The 19,991-nt window shown below is 47.2% G+C and overlaps 1 protein-coding gene across 1 annotated transcript in view; it reads right to left on the reverse strand.

The window, feature by feature from the left end:
- MYO18B (myosin XVIIIB) overlaps positions 1–19,991 on the reverse strand; it is a 141,767-nt gene that overhangs the window by 66,201 nt on the left and 55,575 nt on the right. Inside the window, exons 18-23 of the mRNA XM_044990214.1 lie at positions 19,710–19,864; positions 17,242–17,365; positions 14,593–14,793; positions 13,885–13,995; positions 11,218–11,322; positions 7,127–7,279 (exon numbers count right to left, since the gene is read on the reverse strand). Coding sequence (XP_044846149.1) covers positions 7,127–7,279; positions 11,218–11,322; positions 13,885–13,995; positions 14,593–14,793; positions 17,242–17,365; positions 19,710–19,864 — 849 coding nt within the window. The remainder of the gene's footprint in view (positions 1–7,126; positions 7,280–11,217; positions 11,323–13,884; positions 13,996–14,592; positions 14,794–17,241; positions 17,366–19,709; positions 19,865–19,991) is intronic.

Raw genomic sequence — 19,991 nt, forward strand, 5'->3', positions numbered from 1 at the left:
ACAAAGAACACGCCTGCTAAACAATACAGTAGCGACTGGTTGGGATTTATGGATTTATTGAGGGCGTAGGAAATGCAAATTTTTATATAAACTCTTCAACAAACCCCAGGGACTCACTCTGCAATTCAGAAGTAATGTCTGCACCCAGGATCAACTACAGACCATTGCTCATATTCTGACGGCCACTGTCAACTGACAGATAATTACATGAAGTACCTTTGAACTGTGAAAATACCTGTGGCTCTGTGGGAATACAAAGCATTGAGAAAGGAAGAGAAGAGTCCTGTGTAAGAATTCTACAGGGCATCCTCAGGCACAGACCAGGCACCTTGTAGCTTGACAGGATTAAGTGACAGGGTGCTGGACTGACAATGAAGACATCATGCTAACCTCCCACTGTGCCCAGGGAGAACCTTCGGTGTTCTCCAAATAGAACTGAGAGGGCCGAAGAGTTAACTAGTCGTGTACGTGAGCTACTTCAAACTTGCAAAGGACTTATCTTAGCTGAAGCAGCTGGAAGCTGGTTTTCTGATCGAAGCATCAAACTGGATATGGAAGGACTCCGTGGTGTCCACTTGTGGTGGAACGTTTGTGATGGATGGATTTTTCTAAGTTCCATTTGGTGTTATGAAAGGAAGTTGGTCGGTAGAAGTTATGCAGAGGCTGGGGAGAAGTGTGTCTACCAGAGTCAAGGGGTCCTTGTTATTCTGGACCAGAGAGGAAGAGCCAGACATAGCCATCTGCTCTAATACTGTCCTTAGTGCAGTGGTTCCTGTCTTTTTTGTGCTGCTGAACTAGTTTTTTACAGTGCATCAGTCAGTAGCTCCCACCTTTCCTCCTACTGGCAGTAGAACTTGGGCTGTGCCAAACACCCTTCGCTCACTGCCAAGAGAACTTCACCCTCCAATGGGGGTCGGCACTTGCAATACAGAATGGGGGGTGGCCAGTAATGATGCATCCTGGCCTCATTAAGACGAGGAAGGGAATCCCAGCATAGCAGAAATCAAGGAAAATCCAGAAGTTCAAGTACTTGGGAGCCATTCTCATGAATGTGCAGAGACCTTTCCAGCTGTGTCCTGCCGAATGCTTTTCTGTACTATTGATGCAGATACAGCCCTCCTGCCATAGCTGTTCTCTTAGCATAGCTTTGCATCATGGCCCTTCTTCATTGTTTGCCTTTATTTTAGGGGCTGGTGCCTGCCCTGGAGACTGATGTTCTTGAGAGAGAGTCTTGATACTGTGAATATTGACTCCTCAACGTGCTGACAACACTGCGAGGCAATGCATGTATTAAAACAGCTTCATGATTACCCCTTTCCTCAGATTTCTAATGTCATGCATGACAAGGCTTTCGAAATCTAATAAATTCCACGACCAGCTCCACAAATCACTGGTAGAACAAAAACTTGGAACAAAAATGCAATATTTTAGCAAAACCTGCATGGTCTTGGAGCGTTGTTTGGTATCTTAATAAGTCTGAAGCATCCATTTTACACAGGTATTTAACAGATGGCTTAGCATAGCAAACTAATGTTATTCATCAGTTCATACATAATGCATTTGTGACGGGAATTTCCATTTACTTTCCCCAAGTGGGAAATTCCATTACGGACCGAACAAGGGAGCTGGGTATTTAATGGGAGACAGTGGAGACAGTCGAGTTCAGATAGAATGAAATCTGTGTTCATAACCTGAATGAAGTATGGGGAGGAAGGCTTCTGGAGAATTTCTAACCTATTTAATTTGCCTGGGGTTGAACACTTCCAGCAAATCAGAACCCATGAGGGCTGAAATGCCATTAGAAACACCACTGCCTCCTTTAGGCAGGGTAGTAGGGCATGAGAAAGCGAGCCTGAACTATGGGACAAGAGAGGTCGTGGAGGAAGAGCAATGAAGGAAAGGCAGGCCTCTGTGAAAGAGCAAGTTAGTAACAGCGAGCAGAAAAGCAGGAAATACACCTCAGCAGCCCAGTTGCCAGCGAAGAGTAACACTGGCATTTTATGGGGCAGCAAACACAGGAAATCATGCTGCCAAAGGCAATGTCTTGATTTATTTTTAATGCCATAAGAAAAATCAGGGACATTCACTGTGTCTTCATGGAGTTTGAGAAGTTTCCCATGGAAATCAGGCTGACTTCACGAAAAGCACTGATGTGGATCTGTGAGCACTGAGATTGTGGTTGAACATTGCATGCTGTCACAGGGTTGAGCCATCTTCTGCCTGTGACATCTTCCAGGGCACACCCGTCACTGCAGGCGGAACGGTCTGTCAGGAGCGCAGGAGCAATAAGACACACATACAGCATGATTTTAGAGAGAGAGGAAGAATACCTCCTAAATCTACCATGCAGTGTTTCTTGGCCCTCCCAAGGAACTTCAGGACTCCACACTGTCACATCGTCTCCTGTTCCCATCAGCTTGCTTTCCTGCACGCTACGAGGCAGGGGAATAAAGCATGAAGTAGGAATTAACGTATGTCTGAGTGAGAGCAGCCGCATGTGTGCGTTCCGGGAGGAAGCCACACAGGCACTGGAGACTATTAGCTGCAGTTCAGGGCTGCACTAATCTGATAGCCTGCCACAGTTCGCCCCTGCAAGGTGGGGCAGCGAGGGGGACCAGCACAAAGAGGGCAGGACAACACTCCTCACTAAGGGAGGCTCTGATGTAGCGTTGGGAGCAGCACACCATTACGGCTTGTTTTTAACAGGGAAAAGCTGCATTTTTTCAAGGCAAATTTCATGAAACATTAAAAATCATGAGCACCCATATTTTAATGATCAGCATCAGCCAAACATTTACAGCCCCACCCACCCCACCTCCAGCAGCATTGGTCCAGACAGGCCCGGGAAAGAAAGAAAGTCTCTACGCACTGGACAGCGATTTATTTTTACTGGTTTGTTACTGCTGTGACCCGAGGTGCCTCAGGTCGCCCACACTGAAAATGCCAAGGGCAGGGCAGGCTGCACAAAGGAGAGCAAGTTTGCCTAACGCTGGTGGTTAACACTGTAGTTAGATTTACCAACCAGCCACAAACTATCGGCCGTGTTGGCTTGTACGAGGCAGGGATTGCGCCTCCTCCCGCTCGCTGCAAGGCAGCCAGCACCCTTCTGGGGGCCGTACAATAACAAGTGATGCTGACGGATAGTGTGCGGGCTGTACAGCGAGCGTAGCAGAGGCCAGTCACGCTGAGGAATGGTGACGATGGGGGTCCCTAGGTTGATACTCTAACTAAGGGTGTTCTGGGGAATCAGGACTGGGATGAACGTCTGCAGAACCCACTGGCTCAGTATGTGTTATGTGTCCGCCCGCTCCGAACGGCTACTATCAGTAGCAGGTAATGGACCCACCCCTTCACCGCAAGGGTAGAGGTCTCGTGTTCAATCCGCACAGATGAACCCTGGTGGGGATCCAGGACGACAGAGCTGAGCAGCAGGCTCCATAGTGTGTTGTTTCCAAGAGCAAAAGGCACCAATAGTAAAGAGCAATTGCTATTAGGAAGACTAGAAAAGACACTGTGCACAGGAGAGTGGGGTGAGTCCTGGGCCTGTCTCCCCGAGGTGGCTGAAGAAGCTTGGGGGCTATTTGATCTTTAACCAGGAGACAGGCCTTAAGTGCTGTAAGTCACCCATCTAGCGCAGTAACTCAGGTGCGCAGGGTCTGCACAACTGCTCACAGGGGGCATTGCTCTCAACTGTTTTTAATCCCCTTTGCCAGCTAAAACAAGGACCTTCCAAGTCAAAAAGAGAAAGAGGTGCTGAATGATATGGGCTGAGCTTCCGTTTGTTTTTCTGATTCAGCATCAACTGGTGTGTGCTTTTCACTGTCTCAAGCCCCTGTGGGCATCATTTCAAACTCCACCTGTGTCCTCCCAAACCCCACTATAAGTGGGTCATAGCTAGTACCATCACCCATGGAGCAGAATATATTGGGGGTACTGAGTACCACTAGAAATCAGTCAGCTGATGCTCACTCTGCTCCCTGCCGCTGACCAGAAATTAATGAGTTGCTTTATTAGAGATGTTTCTCTTCAACAAATAGAATTGCTTTAAACCAAGATCCCCTTCCATCTTCCCCCCCGCCCCGGTGCCAGGTGGAAACAGCTGCAGCTCACAGATGTTATTTATGCAGAACTATTATCTCAATTATATATGTATGTTGTTGGAATTGCTTAAGTCTCCAGATTAGTCTGTTTCCAGTGGAAATGTACAACGTGGATTAATTACTAAATGGCTTCTGAAGATTGGTGTCGTTAAATCATCATTACTCTCTTGCCTCTCCTTTCTGCGTTGTGCTCGTGAATAGATACCAAGGCGGCATTAGCAAGCACAGCACAGGTGATAATTAGTGTGAGGTTCCTTATCTTCTTACTGGGCTGGCCAAGCAGTCTAGCAAGGGTCCTAAGGCTGTTCACACCGGATCTGCCATTTTCTCAAGCTGTCTCCCAACACCTTGCACTAACTGCTCCAGCCTCTCGGCATGGCAAGCAGCTACCTCTGAAAGAGCAGAACATCCAGGGCACTTGCTCTGCACCTGCTCCTGGGGGCTTGGGTGCAGCTACACCAAGAGAGACAGATGCCCAAAGTCACACCCACATAAGCAGAGTGCTCCATGAGGGAGTGGGCTGCTCCACCAGGCTTTTAATTTTTTTCTGGGGTGAGGAGCCTCCTCTCTGTCTCTCTCGCTTCATCAGCCACACACCCCAAAGGGCTCTGAGCTGCACATAACGAGGGGAGTGGCTAGGAACGAGCCTGGGGAAATGGGAGCAGCACCTCCAGAAGAACTTCCGCTCGGGGAGATTTGTGAGCATGGGGAAATAGTGTCCCAGGAGAAGTGGTGAAAACCCCATCACTTGGAACCTTTAAAAAGATACTGATGCAAATATTATCCAATGCGCTGTAGGAAACAGGTTTGCACTGGCTGCAGCAGCGGGACTAGATGACCTAACAGGTCTTTTCCATTTCTATAACAATGAGATTAATTTCTCAAAAGCAGCAACCCCTATATCATTGCAGAGCTGCAATACACAGGCTGTGTGTGTCATATGCCCTTCCAGTGACTAATCTCCATAGAGGATAAGAACCTACTACTGCTGCCAGGTAAGAGAGCTACTCCTTGAATTCCTGTAGTCGAAGCTAATGCTTTCAGTGCTGGAGGTCCAGTGTTCAGACACTGCTCACAGACCTTGAGTGAGGTTTGTTAGAAAGACTCTTACCCATCCTTTTATTATCTTCTCCCCACACCACCATTTTCAATTCTTTGGAGCAGTCAAAAATGAATAAAGAAAGGGGTGGGTGTATATCTAACATCTGTTCTGCTCTAGGCTAGTTATGGAATGCAAGATGTCTGTGCTTCAAACAGAAGCAAATTAAACTCTGATCCTTGCACAGATTATAATACAACACACAATACTTATAACCATTTCCATGACAACAGATATGAAAAGGGACTTCATTTGCAAGAAAGGTAGAAAACACATTGAGGAGAAGGTAATTAACATGGGCTGTAAAAAGAAAGACCAGAACATTTTATTTAACTGTAATTGCCTTACTTAGATACCTGTTGTTCCCAAGACAAGATTTCAGTCTGCAGTAGAGAGAGGAGAAACGCCTTTTACAGGGGTCTGAGATAAACTCTCGTTGTGCTCAGGCATGTGTGCAGAGGCTGCTGTTATCTTGCCACACAATTAACAAGGAAAGTTCTGTAAAAATGTCTTGCCTCATATAATCTTGCCGTTTCACTTTGGTTCAGGTAAATAAATCATGTCCCCAGGAAATGCTAGAAAGGCTTTGCTGTGTCAGGATAGCGCTGTTCATTAGACAGATGATGGACAGCCTAAAACAGCCATTAGCCTCCATCTTGTGCACGGTGAATGGAGTTTGCTGGAAGCTGTTCTTGGGCTGACTTCAATGAGTTTTCTATTTCTTCACAATTATTTCCATAGTAGATGTGACTGGTAACTAGGAAGTGTCTAGCGACAGAGTGAATGACTGTGGAATTGACTAGATTCCTTCTTTACCTTGGAAATCCCACAGAACCAAATCCAGGTGCTGGGCGTGAGCCGGAGCCCTTTGACAATCATTCCACTGACTTCTATGGGCTTTGGATTGGGCCCTTCATGAGACCCATGAGTAGGAACCCTAAAATCAGAGGTGCCCCATTATTTAAAGTCACACTCCTGCCTATTGATCTGAATTGTAAGTGCCCACAGAGTGAGTGCAGGCAGCATGGGCCAGCTTGTATTGTTTCAGATGAGAGAGATGGAAAAGGAGTTTCAAGCCCAGAGATTTGCTGAGGCTATGGGAGGCTTGTTTTGCTGAGGGCTTTGAGGGGAGCTTGTGAAAAACCTGTCCCACAAAGAGGCGCCCTATCTTTTACGATGCTCACTTAGCGACCCAAGGCCAGAGGGTACTTTAGTCTCAGCAGGGAGATCGCCCCGAAAGTAAAAGGTACAGCACTTTAAAACACAAGGATTTGGCTGGAGCTCACTCTGCGTCCTACATGCAAACACACTTCCCCTCTTTCCTCTAGAGCTCATGGCAGCAAAGAGAACCTGGGGAGACAGCAGCTGCACTCCTAGCTTTGCTTTCCTGACTGAACTCCTAATAACAAAACATTACTTTTTGGAGCACATTTCCAGCTCCCTTTCTTACTTCTGCTATCTCCGTTTGAAAGCAGGGAGGCCAAGAATACACAGGTCACAAGATTTTAGATACTAAGGAGAGCTGCAAAATATCAGAATTAATTTCTGTGGGAAAACAGCTGGGATATAACTCCATTAATGACTCCACAAAAGTCTAGTCCTATGGAGCTGAAGCTTGCTCTTTCCTAGCCCTGACTGATGCATACCAAAGTCATTACGGCAGGGCACTGGCCAGTTGGTATGCATGTCTGTGCATGTTTACAGAAGAGGGTCCATGCGGCTTGGTCACTTGGGTGTAGTGATGTTATAATGTACCTGGGATAGGCCTGTAAGAAGTGTCTTATTCCTGTGCGTGTAGGTGCTAGAGTGTTTCCAGCATCCCAGCATCACAAAGTGAGAGGTGCCAAATGAAAAGAAAAGAAAAGAAAAGAAAACCAAACGTGTCTATCAAGTCTCTACCAATAACCAGAGCGTTAAGGTCTCTGACCTGACTGCAAACTTTCTCAAGCTCCTCTCTGCTGACAGACGGACTGGGCTCTCCCGTCGTCACCAGCAGGAGCTGCACATCTGCGAGCAGAGCGTGTGTCCTCTTCAGGTCCCGCCGAAGCCGCTTCTCTACGTCGAAGTCCCGATGACCAATCTGGGGGCAGAAAGGTTTTCATTAGAGCCAGTTCCCCGTTCCGCAGGCAATTCCAACATTTCAAGGTTTTTTATTTTGAATCAAACGAAAAGGTGACACTTCAAAATTTCCCAGGGAACCAAACCTCTCAGGAACATTTGAAACTGGGACTGTTGAAATGTTTCACTTCAACATTTTATTCAACAAAACTTTGTCAAAATCAACTTGCCCTCACAAAACGTTTTGAGTTTGATGAAATTACATTTCCCAATAGAAAACTGTTGCGTTAGAAATTTGCCAACTAGATCTAGTTTCTGTTAGCATCTTGTTCGTCCAGAGATGCAGTCTGCCTCAGTCTCCAGCACAAGCAATAGATTTCAAAGGAGCAGCAAAGAAACTGTGTGTAGTGACCCAACAGATCAAATGAATAACTAACGACAAAGTCGAGGACCCAGGTGCTTTAAAGTTTCTTCAGTCTGTGGTATTTCCTATATGTAATACGTGTGCACCGTTATTATTGAGATCCACAGCGAGTCCAGATTTTATCCATCATCTCGCCACTCTTAAGCGATTTCATCTTTACTGTTGACCCCACTCAGCAGTGACAGATGCCAGTGAAAGCTTTATGGGTATCTTCCGTCGGAACGTGCCAGGCTTTGCATGCTGAACTGCTCGCCCGTCGAAAGATGGCCATCACTTAGAGCTTGCAGATCTGAAACATCAGGTGCTGCTGTCCAATGCCCTGCTTCCTACACAGAAAAACTTCTGAGTAAACCCTGCACCAGGAATGAGCTATCGCTCCTCTGCAGTAGGAAGAGTCCTACAGCAATAGTATCCCACTCTCAGTGCTAGAGAACATTGTTACCAAGGATACTAATACAGAAAAAACAGCATGGCTCGAGGAAGACCAAGACAGCAACGCAGCAGAATATCAGTCTGGAATCATGGAGGACTGTACAATGTATTTTTCATGGTCACTGTCATTGCTCCAGATTTGACCATTTGGGCTTTACACCCGTGGAACATGAGCCAGCTGGGAAGTGAATTCCCCCCTACAAGCCAGGCTGCAAATCACCCATGCGGCCTCTCTGCCAGGCTTTGTGCTGGCATCAGGGGTGAATTCCAACAATAGTGGGGGGAAAGTCCTGCAAATCCTGGTTTGAATGTTGAAACGGATTGGCCTTGCCTGGATCTCTGCCCCTTGCACACTGGCCTTCTGTTAATACTGGTGCATCTGAGAAATACTAACATGGAGACTCACGGAAATTGAATCTCTGATTTCTACAGGCATTCACACCTAAAACCTGGTTACTAGGATTACACTCATCCAATCAGGGAACAGAAACTACCCACTGTGCTTTATGACCCAATCATGATTAAGCAACATCTCAAATTTCAAATACTGAACAGCTAAAATGTAAAAGTTATCACAAGTTATTGAAGAATGAAAAAAAATTCAAGAAAACATACAATTTTATCTGGGAAATTCCACATCAGAAAAAAACAACAGGGGAAAAACCCCACCAAATAAATATTCAATATGAATTATTCCCACAGCGCTACTGCAGAGCATCTGTTTTTATAGTGAAAGGACTCTTTGCAAATGACAGCTATTCAGTTTGAGTTGTGTCGCTTGCCCTATAGGCAGAGGTTTGTGTTGTTATGGGGGCTCCTCACCAGTTAATTTTGTGCCAGTGTATTACCCTGAAGCCCTTTAATGAAGGGAAACAGGAAGTGAGTTTAAAATATTCTACATCCAAATGAATTTGTGAGTATCCATGGACACAAGATAAGAGAATTAGAAAAAAAACGAGCAAACAAGGACATGGTTTCAGTGTTTGATTTCATACTAATTGGAATATGATGGCACTTGCAGTCTGTGCTTCTAAATATTCCTTATGTATCTCCTCTGCTCTCAGATCTATTCTCCTATCATCTGTTCACTGGTTAAAATTCATTACACAGACTTGACCTTGGAACTTGTTTTAAAGCTGCTTGGCATTTTTCCATAACCTGAAAACACTGGTGGTGTCTCCGCTTCCTTAATTGGCTTTCAGCTGTTCGATAAGCAGGTCTGCAGCATACTGTCCACTGCAAATCAAAGTGTAGCGCTACTAGGAACTCTAAAGCAGAGCAGATGTGCCTTTCTCCCATTCTCTCTCCCCCCAGAGGCAGGCTATCTCCTGCATGCTGTACTGTACTGTTTGTCCTGTCTCAGCGCTTGTCTGCCACAGCAGATTAATTCTGTGTCATAAATACAAATTGGGTTTATTGACTTTGCCATTTTCAGTGCACAGAGAATGTCAGTCTCTGCCTGCCCTCTCTGTCATCACCGACAGGTGCCTTCTCGTTGCAATCAGGGCCAGAAAAGTTGACTAATACAGTGTTTTTCATGCCCACATTTGCTCTTCCTTTCTGCTAATCACAATAGGAAATGAAGAATCACAACAGTGAACGTGGTCATTTGGTGCAGGGCATGGAGAGAGAGATTATACAGTCCTGGCAATGCCTTGTGTAGGGTACCAGCAGGGCAGCATCCTTTGGTAAGGACAATCTGACACTACCTACCCTCCCATGCACTGAATTCTCTCTGCAGCTCATATGCTACATTCATTCACCTGTGCTAATTTTTGTAAACTATCAAACAGAAGGAAAACGCTGAATTGACTGGTGGTAGTAATAACGATACCCTGCATTTATATAGCAGTGTTTATTCTGCCAGTTAACAAGTATTTTATGAGCTGAAAGCCTGTGTGAAGTTCTGGATAGGCCCCATTACACAATTTTACATCTATCCTGAAATCTCCCCACCACTGCACAGTGTTGTTAGACTCCAAAATTCTTCATCTTCTCTCCAAAATGTAATGAACATACAGAAGTGCCAGACCTCATGAACCCCAGCCAGCTCGTTCCAGTGACCAGGAGCTATGCTAGCTAATGACCATACCTCCAAATAAGTAGCTCCCACTCTCCTCGGTGTGCCCTTGTTTTAAAGCTATTTTAATTGCAATATAATGCTGAGCTGTCCACAGGCAGTTTGAAAACATTCGCATAACAGACTCAGCTCCCTGGGCTACAGCCCTGAGTCTTCCTGTCTTTCCGTACGGAAGCGATGAGACAGCATGTCCAGCTGTCCAGTGAGGCTGCTCTTCTGTCCGGCTCTTACCCTGCACACCCAGGTAAGGGCCAGCATGGCCCTGGCCTTTAATGAGAACTCCCGCTACAGGACTTGGTGCAGGAGAGAGTTTCGAAACGTGGCTAGGTTCCTCGGTCACCTAATCGAAATGTCGTCTAATGAAGCTACGTTCAAGTTCCTTATCGTATCATTTAACATGAAAGAGCTGTGTATGCTTTTTCCAGCACATGCTCTCCACTCACTGCCCTCCACACATTAGATGGTAACAAAATGTTTGTTTGAATGAATGTGGTAGGGACAGACATCTACAGTACATAACAATCTGATACCAGGCTTCTCTGGGCAGAAGGAGCTGTTCCAGCATTCCTGTTGGTTTGTTTGCTGCTCCCACAAAAATAGTACAAGGAAAGCATTCCTTCCCCATGGTTAGTTATCCAGACACTTACCCTGGGAAAAACTATAAAGCTGCACCTCCAAGATCCCCTTGTGGGCCCAGCCCCACCTTTGTTCTGGGACTATACTGGGAGCACAGCATTAGAACTGCTATGGCATGATAGTGCTCTAATAGCCAGGAGAATGTCTGGAGGAAGAAGAGCTGGGATTTGCCCCTTCGCAGCATCTCTGATAGCAGGGGGCTTCATTTGTTTTTTGTAACTTGTCCCATATGAATAAAAAAAGGCAACAGTGTTTGGGTGGGGGCATCCCGAGTGCAAGAAGGTAATGCCAAGGATTGGAGACACACACGGGCGTCTGGCTGGCAGTTTCATAAGCCATCTCCCAGGAGCTGGTAAAATAAGGTGACTGATGGATTCCAGTTTCCTACCTGCTCACAGAGGGTCCCAATGAGCCCTTCCAGATCCTGCTTCTCGTGGAGCACCATCTGCTTCTCCTCAAATTCCTGCTCCAACTGCATCTCCAGCTGACGAAGCTGCACACAGGTGAGAAGCACACAGACTGCTCAGAATGCAATCTCCTGCCCCAGCTGAGGCCAGCAGAAGGCCGCGGGGGTTGCCTCCAACTTAATAACTACGTCCCAGACACTACTTTGCTTGCTCCTTCCAGCGGTCTCTGAACAGTTTGCACCTTCCCGTATAAAAAGGCGAAAGCAATCACAGGCCTAGCCATTCACGTTACATGAAGTCCCTCAATTTGATTGAAAATATAATAATATGGCCCAATGGTTTGGCCTGCCCGGGCACGGCGAAAGCAGCAGCAAAGTAAGGGTCCCTGCTGGCACACACGCAGTAGCTTGGCAGCCAGTTGAACACTCCCATCATTGCTAGTAGGGATGGGAGACTTCTTGTCCTCTAAAGACACTCTGGATATGTCAACACTGCAAAGAAACCCTGCAGCAGCAAGTCTCAGGCATGGGTCAATTGACTCGGGCTCGCGTTAAGGGGCCAAAATGATCAGTGTAGACATTCCCACCCACTGCTATTTTCAGCCCTGTAGCATGAACCCCACAAGCCTGAGTCCTTTGGCGCAGGCTCTGAGACTCACTGCCACGGGGGTTTGGGGCTGTGTAGACGTACCTGCTGTGTATTGGCAAGATGACCCCAGTACCTTCTTGGCAATGCAACCATGAGAGGGAGATGGGGAGGCCTCCTCCCAACCCACAAAGCTTTCCAGGGGCCACTTCCAGCTTGGTCCGTGGCACCACCCTGAGTGAATTTGAAGGTCATGGCCAGAAGCACCTTTCACATCTATAATTATTGTTGCCTCAACGCTCTTTTGCAAAGATCAGTTCTGTTCTGCTTCCTCATCCTTTGGGAGAGGCAGACAGACCAGATGCTCCAGTTCTCATGGCTGCTCTGCACAGCTCTAGTTGGAGCCTACCCTGACAACAGGGGATTCCCCCCAGCAGGGGAACCCTCAGGTAGCCTAGAGATGCCACAGCAGTTCCTGAGAATTAGTGCGACTGTGGCCAGAGAAGAGAGGGCCATATTCCCTGCACTTCTGACAAGGACTTGTTCTCTGACCTCGGGCCGAGTCACGTAACCTGGGTGTCTCAGTTTTCCCACCTGTGATGAGGTCACAACGGTGAGCTCATGGAGGTGTTGTGAGGACTAATCAGGCCACGTTTGTACAGCTGACAGAGGAGGGAGAGGCTTGAAGAAATGGTAAGTGTTAGGGGAACCGAACTGGGCCCTCTCTAGTCACCACTTATCACCTCTTGTTGAGGCAATGAAACAAGATCCTGATGATCAGTTCAGAGCTTTGCTGTGCAGCTGACAGAGGACCAGCTAGACCCTAAATGGGGTGGGGAAAATCAGAATGGTTTATTTCACACCATGGTTTTTGTTCCTTCGAGCCACTGGAAGGACCTGGCCTAGAGCAGCGAACTTGCCAAGAAGACTCCATCTCTGAACCTGTTAGTGGCTGGCATGGCTCATCAGCGCTCTCTCAAGTCACCCACCAGCCTCCTTCTGCATCTCTGAAAAGCTGCTCATCAACTGTGTTTCAAAGGGAAACGCGAGCAAGCGAGATACTAAATATTGATTCCCCTCTTGAGAGTCTCTGCCATTTTCTCATTTAGAAAAGAAACATTCAATCTGTTTGGGGCAAGGGAAGGAAAAGAAGAAAAATATCTGTTTAGCTGAGAGCAGCCTTGGAACCCGTTCAAAAAATTTTCAGTGAAATTGACACTATCTTACCCCTTCACAGAGGGCAATTAACAAAACAAACACAGACAAAGCCTGGGAACTGCGACTACAGGATTTCCAAGTGGAAGACAGCGTAATAATGCCCAGTAACTGAAAGCCATTGGGCCTAAGAATAAGTAGAAAGGAATAGAAAAAGAGGGGACGTGTAGAGAGAATCATAGAAAATGTGATGAACATGGCCAACAGTTGAACTCCCTGTATTAATTTTCCTGGACAGAATGATGACGCTGTCCATGATTCTTCACCAGCACATTGTAATATGGAGGGTCTCTCTGCAGGACCACGGCCCTGACAATAATGGAGTCATACATGCGTCAGTGACCCACTCATCCTTCAGATGAGACTCCTCCACAAATGTCTGGCTGTGGCCGCTTGCGTTTGCTTCCCATTCTGGCCTGACACCCACACCCCTCTTTTTTGTTTTATACAAAAGCACAGATAAATTCATCCTCAACAGAGATAATTTGCTATTGACAACAGGGTGCTCAAGGTGCATGGCTCACACTGGCTGCTTGAAAGCAGCATGTCAACACGATGTTAAACATAGGGGTTTGCACCTTTCAGAATATTGCCCTTAGATTACAAGCTATATTTGCCCAGTCCCATTTTCTGTCTAAATCAGTTAGGCCTTGCAATGCTGAGCAGTGCAATGTCTAAATAGTTGCAAAAATCTGGGCCTAATTCCTTAATTGTTCCCCAGTCAAATCCACATGTAGCAGAGAATTCTAAATCCCCCCCCAAAGGCAGGTTAATAACGCATCCCACCCTGAGTCCCTTGGTCACACCCTTCAGCAAGTCCCATCCCAATGACCACTTTGCTGACATACCCTCCTCTGACAGGACTGGCGAACATCCTCTAGCTCCTCTTCCTTGTCTTCCAGCTCCTTCTGGTGCATCTGCTTCATTCGTTCTATTTCCATTTCCAGCCGCATGTGGAGCTGAGGAGGCCCAAGACAAAGATAAGCCGGGGGAATTGTTACAAGCACTTCCCCAGTTCACTGACCGGGAAGGAAATTGCAGCACTTTTCCTTTGAAGATTTAAGAAGGATGCCAGGTGGGCAGCCCAGGCAGCGCCGACGCATGGGAGGGGCACAACTACCTATCACATCTCAGATCCCAGACCTCACTGCCAGGGGGACTTTGAATGACAGAAACTGCCAGGAGCTCAACGTTTCCAAGCAGAAAGCTGCTGAAGTTACCACCTGCATCCTGTCAGCCTGTCACCGTGATGTGCGGCTATCACCTTGCAAGACTCAGCCATAACGATGCAAAACACCTGTTACCCATCAATTGAATGGGTTTCTGAGCCTAAGGCTTGATAATGAAACAACTGAATCATATTAAAATAGTTAAACAAGGAGAAGAATCAATAAACTGAACACTGAGTTTCTATAAGGTGAGAGGCTGCAGAAGACCCTAACAATCAATCTCAGATTGGGGAGCTGAATACTTGTTCTGCGCTTCTCAGGGTGGCTGGAGACCATGGCACTGATCTTGGACCTACTGGATAGAATAGCCTCAGGAGGAGATGTTACCTGTTCCAGCTGCTCAACAGCATTTGCATGTCGGCTCAGTTCTTTTTGCTGTTCAGCTGCACTGAACTCAAGCTCCCAAAGCTTCTTCCTTAGGGTAGCCACAGTATCCTCGTCCCAGGCCTCCGGTGAGGTGAGCTCCTGCACTCGGGTGGCCAGCACTGCAATTCGCTGATTCAGATTAGAAGTTTCCAGGTCCTTTTGCTGTGCCGGGGGGGAAGAAAGTTCACAAATGTAGAGGGTCAGACTAGGCCCGTTAGCCCCATTAGCAGTGCACCCATCTGCTTTCCCAAGAAAACAACCTCCACAGGGCTTGATTGAGAAACCAGAACTGGTCAGAACATGTTGCGGACGAGTGGATAATTTAAATTAAAATGTGAAAAAATAGCTTTCAACCTGACTTGTTATGAGCCTGTCAAAACTTCCCTTTCAGTGATACACAGCAAAGGAGGATACTGGGAAGGGAAGAGGCATTCTCTCTCTCATGCAGCATCTAAACAACCATAATGATAGCTGTTAACCTTACTTTTGCAATCTGCTACAGATACCCTGGGGATTTAACTTCCAGGACACAGTGGCCCCAGCTAGGGATGGGAGGTGGACTCTGAACTTATCTGATGCAGCAGTCACTCAATGAAAATAACTACACCTTTACCTCGATATAACACTGTCCTTGGGAGCCAAAAAATCTTACAGCGTTATAGGTGAAACCGTGTTATATTGAACTTGCTTTGATCCACTGGAGTGCGCAGCCCCACCCCCCAGAGCATTGCTTTACTGCGTTATATCCAAATTCGTATTATATACGGTGGCGTCATATCGAGGTAGTGGTGTATCACTTCTTCAGACTGCTCCATTGGCCCCCAGTCATTGCAGGATCTACTTCTTGTTTTAAGACACCCTCCATGAACCCACACACCTAACTCGGACCAGCTCATCTGAGCAGTCGTGTTGTCTCTTTCTCTCTACTCCTCTCTAGCTCCCTCAGCCCACCCACCACTGACCTCTTCTCTTACTCTCACATGAGGTCACTGTTGTGGGTGTGACAGCGCCTTCCTAGCAGCTCCTGCCATCTGGTGCTAACTTCTCTCCATTGCTGGCCCTGCATCTCATTTCGGCTCTCCACTGAAGCATGCCCTCTCTCCTTTGCCTAGTTCTCTTAATTCCCATCTTCCTCTGCTGGTCTCTGTTCTCTAACTGTCATTGCAGTTCTCAGCTCTGTAGGGATTTTTGGGACATGAGGGCTATGAAAGTTGCTCTAACAAAATAAAGCTGTGTTGCATTATCACAAGCTTTGATGGACCTGCCTCATTGATTAACTGGCATTCTGAATACCCTAATTTACGGCAAAATTTTCCCAGCAGCTATCGTATCTCTGAGATTCCAGAATAAGAGCTACGGCGTATCAACAAACACTATCAATACCCTTGACTAACGCTAGAGATCTTTTTAGAGAGACCCCTATGCTGGATCTGCTAAGAAAAGGATTAGAGCTCCCATCAGCTCCCTCCCCACTATATGTCCCTTCCTCCTGGCCGGTTAAGGGCTAAGATCATGAACCAGGTGGTGGCCAGTCTCTGTTTGGGATGGCAAGCCAGGAGCTGCAGAGAAGCTAGAGACAAAAAGGATATTCTCCTGGAACTGAATGCAGAGCGGCTTGTGGAACTGGCTGTGACTGACAGACGTTTCAGCTGGGGGCAAGTCTGCGTGGGACTTACGGGGAAGCAGCAGTGGCTGGGCAGGAAGCCAGGGCAGAGGAGCCCCAGTGAGTCTGGCCTGGGGAACTGCAAGCTGCTATTTGCTTGAACAGACTGGAGAGGGTACCCCAGGCAGTAGTGCTGAAGAGCTTTGAAGAGCCATCAGTTGGATGGCCCCCAGGACCCAAACAGGAAACACTATCACTATCACTCCCTTTGAACTTTGTCTACGCCTCTTACCTAAGGTATCTGCAACTTCCCCTTTCCTGTCAGCCCGAGCAAAATACCCTTCCCTTAGCCATGTGCCTGAGTGGTTATTGGGACCCACCAAGGGTAGCATCTACAAGGTCTCGCTGCTGAGGCACCTACAGGGCGTGCCTGCAAGTCAGGGTACACCTGGCACCCTAGGGGCCTGGAGTCCTCCATTGCTGAGCAGCCCCAATAGTTACACCCCATTCCTAGTAAACAAGGGCAACTTCAGTCTGAAAATACCCTTCTTCTGCTTCTCTCTTTACACCAACAGGGACTGATTTAACAGTCGGCTGCTCCCATTCTACACAGTCTTCGAACTCGGAGTTACGCCAGCATAAAACTGGAACAGTGACGTGCTGATTCTGATCCCGAGATCATTCCCACTATGCGTTGGGGCCTCAATCCTGCCGTTTGTTACAGACAGACTTACGGACAGACCCCGAACCCTGGGCAAAGCTCTATTCACTTCAGTGGATTTCTGTGTAGCGGTTGGGTTCCTTGTCTTTCAGAGGAGCCTGATCTGGGAGAGCCCTATGCATCCTGCTATGTGCTAGAAGAAATCACAGAATAAAGATGTCTCTAGCGGAGTGATTGGTGTCTAACTATCATGACTGTAATTACAATTAGAAGAGCTTTGCTGGAAGATGCCAGTTCTCCAAAGCAGCCATACAAGCAAGGGCAAAGTGGGATATTTTCCTCTTACCTCTAACCTCTGCTGAAGTTTACCCAGCTCCCATCTGATGGTGGTGTTCTCCTGGGTCACTTTTTCACGAAGGCTCTTTTCAAACACCGACTCTCCCAAGGCCTGGGCTAGCTGCATGTCAAACCTGCCACATGTGACACATCCGCATTACTGCTCTACGGACAACAGCCCGGATGGGAACACGACTACAAGTGAGCGTTAGCAGGGGAACAGCTCCAAAGGAGAGGGCAAGACAGTGGCAATTAGCATCCACTTGGCCTTGGACTTGCCAAGTGCTTCCGAGCTGAACTCAACTCATCGGGGGCCACATAATAGATCTAGAATCTGCAGAGTGTTGCTGTCATCTGGTGAACTGTTAATTACTCCATTTAAGTGCTGGCCTCGTGAAATTGAAGGCTCCTGAGCAGCAGCTCTGCACATTTAGCCCTTTGCACATACACACCTAAAGCAGCACTCAGCAAAGAGCAGAACATTAACAAGAGCTTAAAGTGGCCATTACTAATGTGAAATACTTTAAACCACTCAGCCACGCAGAGTAAGCCTGTGCATAGAGTCTGCCCTGAACACACACAACATTGCAGGCAGTTCAGAGATCAGCCTCTTGCGCTGACCCTAGGACTCTGCCCTACCCTCTCCGCGCTACGAAGCTTGTGATTTCAGAGCACTAATTAGGTGATTAAACTTTCTTGACTTGTTAGTAGATATGGGTCTGACCCAAACCCCTCAGATCTAAACTCGGGATCTGAGCTCCATGGAGGTAGTAAAATGAAGGATACTGGCAATTAAATGTTTTGAAAAAACACAGAGGGAGCGAATAATGCAGCCAAAGTACATCGTCTTTTTCTCTGTGCTGTGATGCAGAAGACTCAGTCTTGGTCTCTCACTTCCTTGGGAGGAGGCAGCGCCCCACTTCCTTCACAAACACCTCTTTGGCCAAACAATAAGTAGCAGCACTAAAGCGTTTTGCACCCATTTCTTGGCTAGAACATGGTGGCAGTGGTGCGGGAGTTGGAACATGGGCTCCAGGGCTTCCTTCATCCCACTCAAGGACATACAATATTTTGCTCCCAGCATGGGGGACTTACACTGTCAGGGGCAAACCCAGGGATCATCACTAATGGTAGATCTTTAATACATGCGGATCCTGGCCCTGCCTCTGAAACGCAAATTCTATTTGCTGCATCTCAAGGAAGTAGTCACCACCTTTGAGGAAAGGGTGCCCATCCTGCCTCACCTTCTCCGTGTCCTTTAAAATGCAGTACGCAGCTCTCTGAAATTTTCCTTACAGAACAATGTTTATAATGGGAAATGTGTTATAGTTACACAGCAACAGAACGTATTGCCTGGCACAATGTCCAACATTCAAAGCAGGTGAAAATAAAGAGCCCCACCAGGAATGTCAGCCTCCAAAAGAAAAAACAGTGTTTGAGGCCTACTTTAGGATTCACAATTGGCGTGCTACATGCTATAGGGTTGTTGCCTGGTGCTCTTTAATGGAGATAGTATTTAAACTCTGGGTATCAGAGGAGTTACAGCAACAGCCTCTGCCTTCCATGGGGGTTCCCTTAAGATGTTCCTGATTTCGTGTGACTAGCAGCCTTTGGCTATAAATGAACTTATATGTTGTCGTCTCATTAGTATTCTTCTCAGAAAAGACAATGCCTGCCTCCCTGGGGAAACAGCTGTCCTATTTTCAGAGATCAAAGTCACTCTTGCTTGGAAGGCTTTTTGTGTGAGGGCGTCTTGCTGTCCATTATCCACTTCTTAGGCTCCATCCCCATTTTTAGTGGCTGGATGGCTGGTCTTGCTTCTGCTTAACAGCGATTGCTCTGGGAGCTGACCCCAGAATATAGATCAGAGAGCTGGGGTCCCCAAGAAGGGACAAGTGGTAGGTTGTTGAAATGTTCTGATCTCCTCAGGTTGTTGGCTAGTGCTGAAATTGCTGGGAAGGTCTTGATCTCAGGATCTGGTTCAAAGCCCCCCCACACACACATTTTCTTATTGCTTCAGTGGAGAAAACCATTGCACCCTGAGAAATGGGGTCTCCTGTTCCCTCTAGCGGCAGGCTGGGCACACCCTGTCTGGCTGCTGAGAGGGAAGGGTCTGGATTGTGTGTGTGCTCACAGCACAGGGCTGGGGAAGCAGACACTAGTCCCCAAATGAAGGGCTAATCTTTCCAACAGCAAACACAGTCAGAGAAGTTTAAAACAATGGTACAATTTAGTGCTTCTTCCAGGCTGGTGCAGCACTGGAAAAGGAAATGTGGGACAACTGACAGACAGGGAAGTGATGGTTCCAAAGGCCATGGACACAATATGTTTCTAACCCTGCAGAATCACTTGGGGAGAAGCTTTTTGGGGCACCTTCAGGCATTGTGGAGCTCAAGGGGATAAGGTCACTCTAGGCCGGCTCTAAAGCAGGAGCTGCCTCTGATGGCAGACCCCAAAGCTAGGTCCCCACAATCTTACTTTTTCTGTTTCTTCTCCAGTTCATGATTGCGGCTCTGCAGACTTTCCATCAGGACCCGTGTGTCCTCCAGATCACAGGCCAAGTGTTTGCACTTCCTCTTCATCTGCTGTGCCACCTTCTTGGCACCCTCGTAGGTGCTCTGCAACTCACTGAGCTGCAGGGCAAACAACAATGAGAAATATCAAGCTCAAATTTCTGCTCAGTGATAACCGGGGGGTGAAATTCACCATTTAGGAGATTCCCAACATGGAACCTGCCTAAGGCCTCAGTCCATCCGAGAG

This window comes from Mauremys mutica, chromosome 16 (genome assembly GCF_020497125.1).
Source record: "Mauremys mutica isolate MM-2020 ecotype Southern chromosome 16, ASM2049712v1, whole genome shotgun sequence".
NCBI lineage: Eukaryota > Metazoa > Chordata > Testudines > Geoemydidae > Mauremys > Mauremys mutica.